Below are 12,102 nucleotides of genomic sequence, written 5' to 3' on the forward strand. Positions count from 1 at the left end.
AAAGTAAAGTGCAAGCAAGATTCGGAAAGCCTGGTGGATAAGGCACCGGTCAGGGGCATTATCAGAAAAATAGCAGTTGTGGGTCAGGTATTTGGACTCCATACAACCTAGGATTTTAGGGAGGCGATTAGTGGCTGGGATGAGAGATGGGAATGGAATGGCACTGAAGGCAGAGAGAAGGTAAAGAGAAGAGGGGTCCCGGGAAGTCTGGGGAGGGTCTGAGTTACCACAGGGGTGGGAGGGATGTTGCAACAGGAACAGGCTGGCAAAGAATGGGGAGGAGGAACTGGCCAGCGGGCTGATTCCAGTGGATAAAAGAGGAGGGAAGAATTTGAAGACAAAGGGGTCAGATTTCAGGAAGAAATCATGTGATTGGGAAGATGTGCGGTAAAGTAACTGAACAGGGAGGAGGGCTGCTGAGTTCAGTTCTGCAAGCATGCATCTTGAAGCACAGGCAGGATGTCCATATGGAGACACAAAGTAGCAAGTCCTTTGTTCATTTATCTATTATTTATGCCAGCCTGAAAAGCAGGTTAGATAAAAGTCACAGAGAAGATAAAATGGTCAAACTATTAAAACTCAGCTAAAAGGACCTGAGAGCTACAGAAAAACTTGAGAGGAGAGTGGATGATTCTTTACTGGGAATTGTTGGCTCGGAAAAGCTTCTGAACATGAACACAGAACTCCTATGAGTTTGCTGGAAGCCAAGCAAAAGAAGAAAAGGGCAACAAGGGGGACTTCCCTGGTAGTCCAGTGGTTAAGACTCTGCGCTTGCATTGCAGGGGGTACAGGTTTCATCCCTAGTCAAGGAACTAAGATCCCACATGCTTTGCTGTACAGCCAAAATAAATAATTTTTTTTTTTTAAAGGACAGCTAAATAGTTCATTAGGCTGGAACTCAGGAGAAAGGCGATCATGAAGCCATAGGGTAGAGGCAGTGGATGGTAGGAGATAAAATGGGATCACTCAGGTGGGGGATGTGGAGGAGGGAGGTCTGAAGGCCAGGCTGGGGCTTTGGTGACACTGACACTTAAGTAAAAGCTAATGTTCTCTTGAGGAGGAAGGCCACCCTTTGGCCTGCTCGGGGAGGTGGGGTGGGAAAGTTGGGGTGTGTGGGGTCCATTCATACCATTTTTCCTACAGGGGAACAGGCTAGAAGGCAGTGTGCTCAGTCCCGCAGGCTCTGATCTTTTCTCCTGCCATGAGGTGGGGCTGCCATTTGCCCAGGGCCTCTTGGAGCCCTGGTCTGAGAAGAGTACTCCAGCCAGCAGGTGAGCAGGAAGCAGGGGTTTCTGTTTCCAACTCTCCCTTCATCTTCAGAGTCCAGACGGCACCCCCAGTAGAGCAGGGATCCACACACCAGGTGTGCTAGTCCCAGCTCTGTGATTCTTTAGCTGTTGACCTTGAACAAGTCACTGCACCTCCCCAGCTTCCTTTCTCCCATCCTAAACTAAGGGAGTCGAACTAAAAGATCTTTGAGGGTCCCTGTAGCTACATAAGCCCAGGAACACTGGTCTGATTTAATTTTGCATTCAACAGATATTTATTGAGTGCCTGCTGTGTGCTAGACAGACCCTGTGCTTAGTTCTAAGTAGATAATTATGAACAAAACAGATGTAATCCCCGCTCTCATGGAAGAATGGGTGTGTGAATGAATGTTAATGAAATAATTACATAATGAAATATAATAACTGCTGCAAAGGGGCAGTTCGTGATGCTATGAGAGCAAATGATGAGGGGGGTTGACGTAGATATGGGGGTTTGTGTATTGTTGAGCTAATGTGGGTGAGTTCTTGATGCTATTTCTTCCTTCTTCTTTCTCTCTGTAGATGAACGTATCCCCTTCCTGATTCACTGGAGTTGGCCCCTTAAAGGGGAGCGCCCTCTTGGGTCCCCGAGGTGAGGCCTTGGTGTCATACTTTTAGGACACATCGGGACACAGCAGAGTAGCCTGGGAAGGGTCAGGACTTGCAGAGAGCTTGATGCCCTGGGGAGAGGTTGGTCTCCCGGTGGGTAGAGAGCGTAGAGAGTCAGCTACTAGACCTAAAGAGGAAGTTGGCTTATATCATCCATGGTGCAAGTCACAGTGGTCAGCCAGAGGAAGAACTGGTGGAAGGTGGGCGGAATCCGGTAGGGGCCAGCCTAAGTTCCCGGCAGGCAGGGAGCAGCGGGGAGCTGGAGGGCTAGGGGCGATACCTCAGGCCCTGGGAAGGGTGTGAGAGAATCAGATGAGGCTCTGGACTTGGATGTCCAGGGTCAGGGCTGGATCTCAGGAAGCCAGAAGTCTATCAGCTGAGGCAGGACTGGACTCTGAGCCTCTGTGGAGCCTGAGCCCAACAGCCAAGCCCCAGCTCACCCCCTCTCTTTGCTCACAGGGCCTTTATACGCCACAATGGAAGCTCAGTGGGCAATGGTCCTTCATCCGGGAGGCATGGACAGTTGTTCCGGGGCATTGCTGCATCTGGTAAAGGGACTGGCTTCTCAGTCAGCCTGAGGAGAGGGGATTCTGGGATCCCAGGGGGTGTGATGGGGTCGGGGATGGTGGGGAGAGAAGCAAGCAGGAAGGTGGTATAGAGCACCCATTACCATCGGCCATCCGTGGACCCACTCTCCCTGGCCTCATTATCTGTCTATCTGTGTACCCCTTCTTGCGACACTTGTGCGGTGCACACTTACGATGTACAAAGCACTGGGAGGGACATATCATCCCTCCCTTCAACACACTGCCTCTAGCTGTCAGGGAAGATCATGCACAGATAATCATGCAACCAGTCAGCCCAGACTCACCATCACTCATCCCATGGCTCCCTACTTCCTGTCACAGGGGTCTGAACTTCCTGGACATTCTGAGGGAGTCCTGTGTGTCCAGCACCATTTTGGACCCCAGCATCTCCCAATGTCGTGTCTTGACTCGGCAGCTTGACCCTAGCTCTAAGGTCTCCCTAAGCTCTCGCGTTTCCCCGCCCCTCTCCCTGACCTCCCTCTCTCCTCTTGCCTTCCCATTCAGAAGCTCTCCAGCGGCACCGCCACAACCTGGCCGAGTGGTTCAGTCGGCTGCCCAGGGAAGAGCGCCAGTTTGGCCCGACCTTTGCACTAGACACAGTCCATGTCGACCCTGTGATCCGTGAGAGCACCCCTGATGAGCTGCTGCGCCCACTGGCTGAACTGGCCCTGGAGCATCAGCCACCCTCTGCTGGGCTCCCCCCGCTAGCCCTGTCTCAGCTCTTTGACCCAGATGCCTGTGGGCGCCGGGTGCAGACGGTGGTGCTTTATGGGACTGTGGGCACAGGCAAGAGCACGCTGGTGCGCAAGATGGTCTTGGACTGGTGTTATGGGCGGCTGCCAGCCTTCGAGCTGCTCATTCCCTTCTCCTGTGAGGACCTGTCATCCCTGGGCCCTGCTCCCGCCTCCTTGTGCCAACTTGTAGCCCAGCGCTACACTCCCCTGAAGGAGATTCTGCCTCTGATGGCCGCTGCCGGTTCCCGCCTGCTCTTTGTGCTCCACGGCTTGGAGCATCTCAACCTCAATTTCTCCTTGGCCAGCACAGGGCTTTGCAGTGACCCCGAGAAGCCAGAGGCGCCAGCTGCCATCATCATCAACCTGCTGCGCAAATACATGTTGCCTGAGGTGAGTGTGCCCTGCCCCGATTTGCTGTCCCTAACTTGCCCCCTAAGGATTTTTGCGTTCTGGGTCCACATATTTAATACATAGGAGCGTAGGCTCTGGGTTAGTTCAAATTCTGCCCCTCTGCTTCCAAGCTGTGGGACTGAGCTGGTCAGTAGCTTCTCCAGGCTTCCACTTCCTTCTGTCCTTGAGTTGCGTTGATCAAATGAGATGCTGCATATGAAGGGCTTAGCACGGTGCCCTGGATCATAGTGGGTCCACATAAGTCTGAGTTATTATTACTGAGGTCATCATCATCTTCACCCTTGGACTCTTCCCTGGCAAGTGAGGCAATGAGGACACCAGGGTCTTTCTTAACCCTCCACCATGCCCTTCCCAGGCCAGCATTCTGGTGACCACCCGGCCCTCTGCCATCGGCCGCATCCCCAGCAAGTACGTAGGCCGCTATGGAGAGATCTGTGGCTTCTCCGATACAAACCTCCAGAAGCTCTACTTCCAGCTCCGCCTCAACCAGCCAGACTGCGGGCCCGGAGCTGGGGGGGTATCGGTCACGCCGGCTCAGCGTGACCACCTGGTGCAGATGCTGACCCGGAATCTGGAGGGGCACCATCAGATCGCCGCTGCCTGCTTCCTGCCCTCCTACTGCTGGCTCGTCTGTGCCACCCTGCACTTCCTGCATGCCCCCACGCCGGCCGGCCAGACCCTCACGAGCATCTACACCAGCTTCCTGCGTCTTAACTTCAGTGGGGAGATGCTGGACAGCACTGACCCCTCCAAGTTGTCCCTGATGGCCTATGCGGCCCGAACCATGGGCAAGCTGGCCTACGAGGGTGTGTCCTCCCGCAAGACATACTTCTCCGAAGAGGACGTGCGTGGCTGCCTGGAAGCCGGCGTCCAGACAGAAGAGGAGTTTCAGCTGCTGCATGTTTTCCGCCGAGACGCCCTGCGGTTTTTTCTGGCCCCATGCGTGGAGCCAGGACACACGGGTACCTTTGTATTCACTGTGCCTGCCATGCAGGAATACCTGGCTGCCCTCTACATCGTGCTGGGTTTGAGGAAGACAACTCTGCAGAGGGTGGGCAAGGAAGTGGCCGAGTTCGTGGGCCGTGTCGGGGAGGATGTCAGCCTGGTCCTGGGCATCGTGGCCAAGCTGCTGCCCTTGCGGGCCCTGCCGCTGCTCTTCAACCTGCTCAAGGTAACAGCCCCAGGACCCCTGGCTGCCAGTCCCCATCCTCCCTGTTCACCCCCTGCTCCTCTCCCAGAAGGAACCTGTTTTCCCTGCATAACTGTGAATCTCCTTCTTGGCTCTGTTTCAGATCTGGGCAGTCTGGCTTTTAATGGGATTGGGGTATAAGGAAGAGGGAAAGAGAAGCCATAGGCTGGGGAATGCTTGGAGGGGGATCTGAGGGTGCAAGGACTTTATTAATAACAATCCCGTAACTCTGATGATAGGTTTTGGGGGGTGGTTTAATATCTTTCCTAGTCTTCGTTGCTGGGCGGCAGGGGTCACTACAGTCCAGGGTTAGGGTTAGGTTTAGGGTTGTCCTTTGCAGGTCCAGAAACCCAATTGTATCTATTCCTCAGAGGCGATTAGACTCTGGGAGTGATGTCTCATCCTAACTTAATCACCAGAGACAGGTTTATAAAGCAGATGCCATTTTATTCATTTATACCAGGAGGAAAAATGGCATTGGTAATTGATTTAGGACAGTCCGTCCAGGGTGCAGGTCCGCTCCAGAAACCAAATTACAGGCCCGAGGACTGTGCTGTGAGCAGTGCAGATGCACTAAGTTTTTGATAGGAAGAAATATCCACTCTCAGCTGATGTCTGCCGGATGCCTTGTAAATGAAACACTATTATAATCCTTTTTATAGATGAGGAAACTGGGGCTCGCAGAGGCTAAGTAACTTGACCAAGGTCATTCAGTAAGTAGAATAACTTGGATCTGAGTGCAGGTTTTATAGTTCCGAATCCTGTGCTTTTTCTGCTAAACTTTACAGATGTACTTTGGATATTTCTGTGAAGCTGTGGTGCTTTGCTGGTAACCCCAGTCCTCTGTAGAAATGTTTCAGTTACCTATCTTGAGGAAGCAGGGCCTTGGTAAGTGGACAAAATTTTAACAAGTTTTCCTTTTTATAGGCAGCAAAACGTCAGGGTTAAGAATAGGGATTTTATAACACAGCTGCTGCTGCTGCTGCTAAATCGCTTCAGTCGTGTCCGACTCTGTGTGACCCCATAGACGGCAGCCCACCAGGCTTCCCCATCCCTGGGATTCTCCAGGCAAGAACACTGGAGTGGGTTGCCATTTCCTTCTCCAATAACACAGCTACCTGGGTTCAAATCCAGGCTCTGCCACTTAACTAGCTGTGTGACTTTGTACAAGTTACTTAATCTCCCTGTGTCTCAAGGTCCTTATCTGTTAAATGGGAATAATGTGTGTGTTCATTCACTCAGTCATGTCCAACTCTTTACAGCCCCATGGACTGTAGCCTGCTCAGGCTCCCCCGTCCATAGAATTTTTCAGTCAAGAATAATGGAGTGGGTTGCCATTTCCTACTCGAAACTGGAAAAATAAAGTATCTGTATCATTGGCCCAATATGAGGATTAAATGTCCTCATCTGCAGATCCTGGCACATAGTAAGTGCTATTTAATTGTCTGTTAGGGACTTCCCTGGTGGTCCAGCGGCTAAGATTCCACCCTCCCAATTCAGGGGGTCCAGGTTTGATCCTTAGTCAGGGAACTAGATCCTACATGATGCAACTAAGGTTTTACATGCGGAGAGTAAGACCCAGTGCAGCATAATAAAAATAAATAAAAAGCTTAAATTTTTTTTTTGCTGTTAAACATAAACAGGCTCAGGCAGCCCATCCCTTCTTACAGCATCAACCCAGGCAGGAAAGTAATGGCCATTGCTGGGGCTGCTCCACCCCTTTGAGGATGTACTTGCTTCATCTGGATTGCAGTGAGGTTGTGGTCTCCTGACGGGATTCAGAAAGCTGCTCAATTACTTGAGGGGGCACCACACCCCCAGCCCCTCTTGGAGGGAGGGTTGCCTAGCAGAGGTTGGGTCCCATCTGTGTCTATATGAGCCTACTGATTCAGCTTCCCAGGGTGACTGTTTTCGTATCTTGTCTCCAGATGATTGTTGGGGGAGGGACACTCTACCCTCCATGGTGAGAACCTTGCCTGTAACAAGTGGAAAAAAAAAGGCAGGCATTAGAGGTTATTGTTCAGTTGCTCAGAGAGTCGTGTCTGACTCTCTGCAGCCCCATGGACTGCAGCACGTCAGTAGAAGAGGTGCCACAAAACAACCTCGTGGCTTTGGCTGGAGGTCCTTTCTTCTCAGAACCATTGCAAACATGGGAGCTGATGTCACCAACCTCCCAAACATTCGTTTTTTTCCGACAGATATTTGAGTGCCTGCTGTGTGCTAGACAATGTGTTAGATTCGGAGGAAAAAAACTAACAGAACCCCAGGTTTTTGTCTTTTCTGATCATGCAGTCTCAACACAAACATGTCAGCTAGCCATATGACTAGAAATCTTGTGAAGTGCCTGGAAAGCCAAGTTCCAGGTGCTGTGGACGTGTGTAAGGTGGGGACCTGATTTAAGGGGATAAGGAAAGCCACTCTGTAGGAAGGGCATTTAATCTGATCCCTGCAGGACTAACCAGGAGAAGCACAGGGGGAAAACACTCCAGGAAGAGGATATAGCTTTGAAGGAGAAAAAATCTTAGCAGTATCAAAAACACAGAAAGGAGAGAGAGAGAGAAGCAGAGAGGACAAGAGCAGAGTGAGTGAGAGGCTGTGATGAAGGCACTGTGGTTGGCAGGGGCCTGTCAATGAAAAATTAGTCAATTGTCCATCTGTTGCAAGAGGGAGGACCCTTTCCAGGGCCTCTTGTCTAACTCTTGGAAATGAATTGTCAGTATGTGTCTGAGGAGACACATACTGACAAAGCAAGAGGCTTTATTGGGAAGGGACGTCCAGGCAGAGAGCAGTAGGAAAGGGGGTGGGGAGAAGCGGAACTGCTCTGAGCTGTGACTCACAGTCGCAGGTGTTACGGTGATGAGATTAATTTCTGGGTTGTCTTTGGTCAATCATCTTGTTTGGCCCATATTTAGTCTGACTCAGGGTCCTTCCAAGTGGCTTGTGTGTCTCTTAGCCAAGATGGATTCCAGTGTGCGGATTCTGGGAGGTTAGTAGGCCAATATTATGGGGCTGGCATCTCCTCCCTCCTTTTGGCCCCTCCCAGATTTTCCAGGTTAGTTTTTGGCAGCAGCACCATGTTCCTCTTTGGGGCTTCCTACTGTGAGATAACTCATGCAAGTGGTCATCATCGCTCTGGTCAAGGTAGGCTGCTTCGGTCAATGGTTCCGTAACATATCCAAGAAAGAAATGGAAATTTTAATTCAAGCCAATCCGAGGATTATAACTTGGGAGACAGTCTCTCAGAGAGTTCTAAGAACTATTTCAGAGGTAAAGAGGGAGACCAGTACACATACTGTTTTGCTGAAGGGAGTATGTGTGTATGTCTACGTGTGTTTAGTTGCCTCAGCTGTGTCGTGACCTCATGGACTGTAGCCCACCAGGCTTCTCTGTCCATGGTATTCTCCAGACAAGAATAGTGTGGGGGGTTGCCATTTCCTCCTCCAGGGGATCTTTCTGACGCAGGGATTGAACCCACATCTCCTGCTTGGCAGATGGGTTCTTTACCACTGAGCCACCAGGGAAGCCCCATCTAGTCATGAGGAACAGACATCTTAGTTAATGGTTTTAGTGCTTTCCTAAGTATGGAAAGATGCAAGAATCCAGGTTCATAAAAATTTCTCCTAAAAATATCTAAGGACCAGTTCTGTCAGTTTCAGTCCAGTTAAGTCGCTCAGTCATGTCTGACTCTTTGTGACCCCATGGACTGCAGTACACCAGGCTTCCCTGTCCATCACCAACTCCTGGAGCTTGCTCAAACTCATGTCCATCGAGTAGCTGATGCCATCCAACCATCTCATCCTCTGTCGTCCCCTTTTCCTCCTGCCCTCAATCTTTCCCAGCATCAGAGTCTTTTCCAATGAGTCAGCTCTTCGCATCAGGTGGCCAAAGTATTGGAGCTTCAGCATCAGTCCTTCCAATGAATATTCAGGACTGATTTCCTTTAGGATGGACTGGTTGGATCTCCTTGCAGTCCAAGGGACTCTCAAGAGTCTTCTCCAACACCATAGTTCAAAACCATCAATTCTTCCATGCTCAGCTTTCTTTATAGTCCAACTTTCATATCCATACATGACTACTGGAAAAACCATAGCTTTGACTAGACGGACCTTTGTCAGCAAAGGAGTGTCTCTGCTTTTTAATACGCTGTCTAAGTTGGTCATAGCTTTTCTTCCAAGCAGCAAGCGAACTTTGATTTCATGGCTGCAGTCACTATCTGCAGTAATTTTGGAGCCCAAGAAAATAAACTCTGTCACTATTTCCACTGTTTCCCCATCTATTTGCCTGAAGTGATGGGGCTGTATGCCATTATCTTCATTTTTTGAAGGCTGAGCTTTAAGTCAGCATTTTCACTCTCCTCTTTCACTTTCACTGTCAGTTTAACCAGAGCACAAATTGCCTCATCCTGATCTTTGCCCTGAATTCCTTTCAAGGTTATTGTAGGCCAGCAACTGCAGTGGCTAATGACTTGATTTTGTAGAACTGTGTAGTGGGCAACATTCTTTATTTTACAATCTCTTCCCTTTCAGTCTTAATTTTGATCAAGGTTTGGGAGGCAGTTTGTGACCAATTTGTTCCAGGGAACTAGGACTGCTCATTCCCAGGTTCAGGCAAGGATTTCACTGATGAGTCACTCAGTGTGCTGTTACCGGACTAGGCCTTATTAACAGTAGCCAAAATCCTCTGACCTGCCTGTCTTACTAGTCTGTTATGATCCAGAAAATGATTTCCTCTTGTTGCTTCGTCCCATATCTAGAGTTACAACTTACAGTCATTCATCTTATAGAACTATATATTTGATCAGTATTTCAGGTTGCCTTGCCTTCCTTAGTGGCTCAGTTGGTAATGAATCTGCCTGCAATGCAGGAGACTCGGCCAGGTAGGGAAGATCCCCTGAAGAAGGAAAGAGCAACCCACTCCAGCACTCTTGCCTGGAGAATTCCATGGACAGAGGAGCCAGGCAGGCTGCAGTCCATGGGATTGCAAAGAATCAGACGAGACTGTGTGATTAACTTTCACTTTCAAGTTGTCTAATCATTAATTTTATCTGAAGCTCAGTCACATGGTAATTCAGGGAACAAGTCTTATAAAATAGGCAAATGCCAGCAAATTTGGAAAACTTAGCAGTGGCCACAGGACTGGAAAAGGTCAGTTTTCATTCCAATCCCAAGAAAGGCAATCCCAAAGAAGGCTCAAACTATCGCACAATTGCACTCATCTAACATTCTGGTAAAGTAATGCTCAAAATTCTCCAAACCAGTCTTCAGTGATATGTGAACCATGAACTTTCAGATGTTCAAGCAGGTTTTAGAGCAGGCAGAGGAACCAGAGATCAAATTGCCAACATCCGATGGATCATGGAAAAAGCAAGAGAGTTCCAGAAAAACATCTATTTCTGCTTTATTGACTAGGCCAAAGCCTTTGACTGTGTGGATCACAACAAACTGTGGAAAATTCTGAAAAAGATGGGAATACCAGACCACCTGACCTGTCTCTTGAGAAACCTATATGCAGGTCAGGAAGTAACAGTTAGAACTGGACATGGAACAACAGACTGGTTCCAAATAGGAAAAGGAGTACGTCAAGGCTGTATATTGTCACCCTGCTTATTTAACTTCTATGCAGAGTACATCATGAGAAACGCTGGGTTGAAAGAAGCACAAGCTGGAATCAAGATTGCCGGGAGAAATATCAATAACCTCAGATATGCAGATGACACCACCTTTATGGCAGAAAGTGAAGAGGAACTCAAAAGCCTCTTGAAGAAAGTGAAAGTGGGGAGTGAAAAAGTTGGCTTAAAACTCAACATTCAGAAAACGAAGATCATGGCATCCAGTCCCATCACTTCATGGGAAATAGATGGGGAAACAGTGGAAACAATGTCAGACTATTTTTCTGGGCTCCAAAATCACTGCAGATGGTGACTACAGCCATGAAATTAAAAGACACTTACTCCTTGGAAAAAAAGTTATAACCAACCTAGATAGCATATTCAAAAGCAGAGACATTACTTTGCCAACAAAGGTCCGTCTAGTCAAGGCTATGGTTTTTCCAGTGGTCATGTATGGATGTGAGAATTGGACTGTGAAGAAAGCTGAGCACCGAAGAACTGATGCTTTTGAACTGTGTTAAGACTGGATAAGACTCTTTCGAGTCCCTTGGACTGCAAGGAGATCCAACCAGTCCATCCTAAAGGAGATCAGTCCTGGGTGTTCATTGGAAGGACTGATGCTGAGGCTGAAACTCTTAATACTTTGGCCATCTCATGCGAAGAGTTGACTCATGGGAAAGGACCCTGATGCTGGGAGGGATTGGGGGCAGGAGAAGAAGGGGACGACAGAGGATGAGATGGCTGGATGGCATCACTGACTCGATGGACATGAGTTTGAGTGGACTCTGGGAGTTGGTGATGGACAGGGAGGCCTGGCGTGCTGCGATTCATGGGGTAGCAAAGAGTCGGACACGACTGAGCGACTGAACTGAACTCAACTGAACAAGTAATAGACCTAATAGCACTGATAAGATCATAAGTAAGTACTGAAGCTAAGATCTCCCATGAGGTGACGCCCAGTATCCTCCCAGGTCATCTGAGAAATCTTGTTTTGCATCAATCGCTATGTTTAAGGAAAATGATATATTGGCATTTTACATAAAGTTCACCTAAGATGTTTGCATATACAGTGTGAGGGGTAGATCATCATGACCCCTTCAGTTTAGCTCAGTTCAGTCACTCAGTCGTGTCCGACTCTTTGCAACCCCATGAATCGCAGCACGCCAGGCCTCCCTGTCCATCACCAACTCCCGGAGTTCACTCAGACTCAACGTCCATCGAGTCAGTGATGCCATCCAGCCATCTCATCCTCTGTCGTCCCCTTCTCCTCCTGCCCCCAATCCCTCCCAGCATCACAGTCTTTTCCAGTGAGTCAACTGTTCGCGTGAGGTGGCCAAACTACTGGAGTTTCAGCTTTAGCATCATTTCTTCCAAAGAAATCCCAGGGCTGATGTCCTTCAGAATGGACTGGTGGGATCTCCTTGCAGTCCAAGGGACTCTCAAGAGTCTTCTCCAACACCACAGTTCAAAAGCATCAATTCTTCGACGCTCAGCCTTCTTCACAGTCCAACTCTCACATCCATACATGACCACAGGAAAAACCATAGCCTTAGACTAGACGGACCTTTGTTGGCAAAGTAATGTCTCTGCTTTTGAATATGCTATCTAGGTTGGTCATAACTTTCCTTCCAAGGAGTAAGCGTCTTTTTAAATTTCA

At 49.0% G+C, this 12,102-nt stretch overlaps 1 protein-coding gene across 1 annotated transcript in view; it reads left to right on the top strand.

Moving 5' to 3' along the window:
- Nucleotides 1-857: 857 nt before the first annotated feature.
- The window catches only part of NLRX1 (NLR family member X1), a 16,703-nt gene continuing 5,458 nt past the window's right edge, over nt 858-12,102 (top strand). Inside the window, exons 1-5 of the mRNA XM_010830459.1 lie at nt 858-1,271; nt 1,830-1,899; nt 2,376-2,464; nt 3,008-3,627; nt 4,004-4,819. Coding sequence (XP_010828761.1) covers nt 1,202-1,271; nt 1,830-1,899; nt 2,376-2,464; nt 3,008-3,627; nt 4,004-4,819 — 1,665 coding nt within the window. The 5' untranslated portion in view covers nt 858-1,201. The remainder of the gene's footprint in view (nt 1,272-1,829; nt 1,900-2,375; nt 2,465-3,007; nt 3,628-4,003; nt 4,820-12,102) is intronic.

This window comes from Bison bison, unplaced genomic scaffold (genome assembly GCF_000754665.1).
Source record: "Bison bison bison isolate TAMUID 2011002044 unplaced genomic scaffold, Bison_UMD1.0 scf7180017864518, whole genome shotgun sequence".
In the NCBI taxonomy this organism is placed as follows: Eukaryota; Metazoa; Chordata; class Mammalia; order Artiodactyla; family Bovidae; genus Bison; species Bison bison.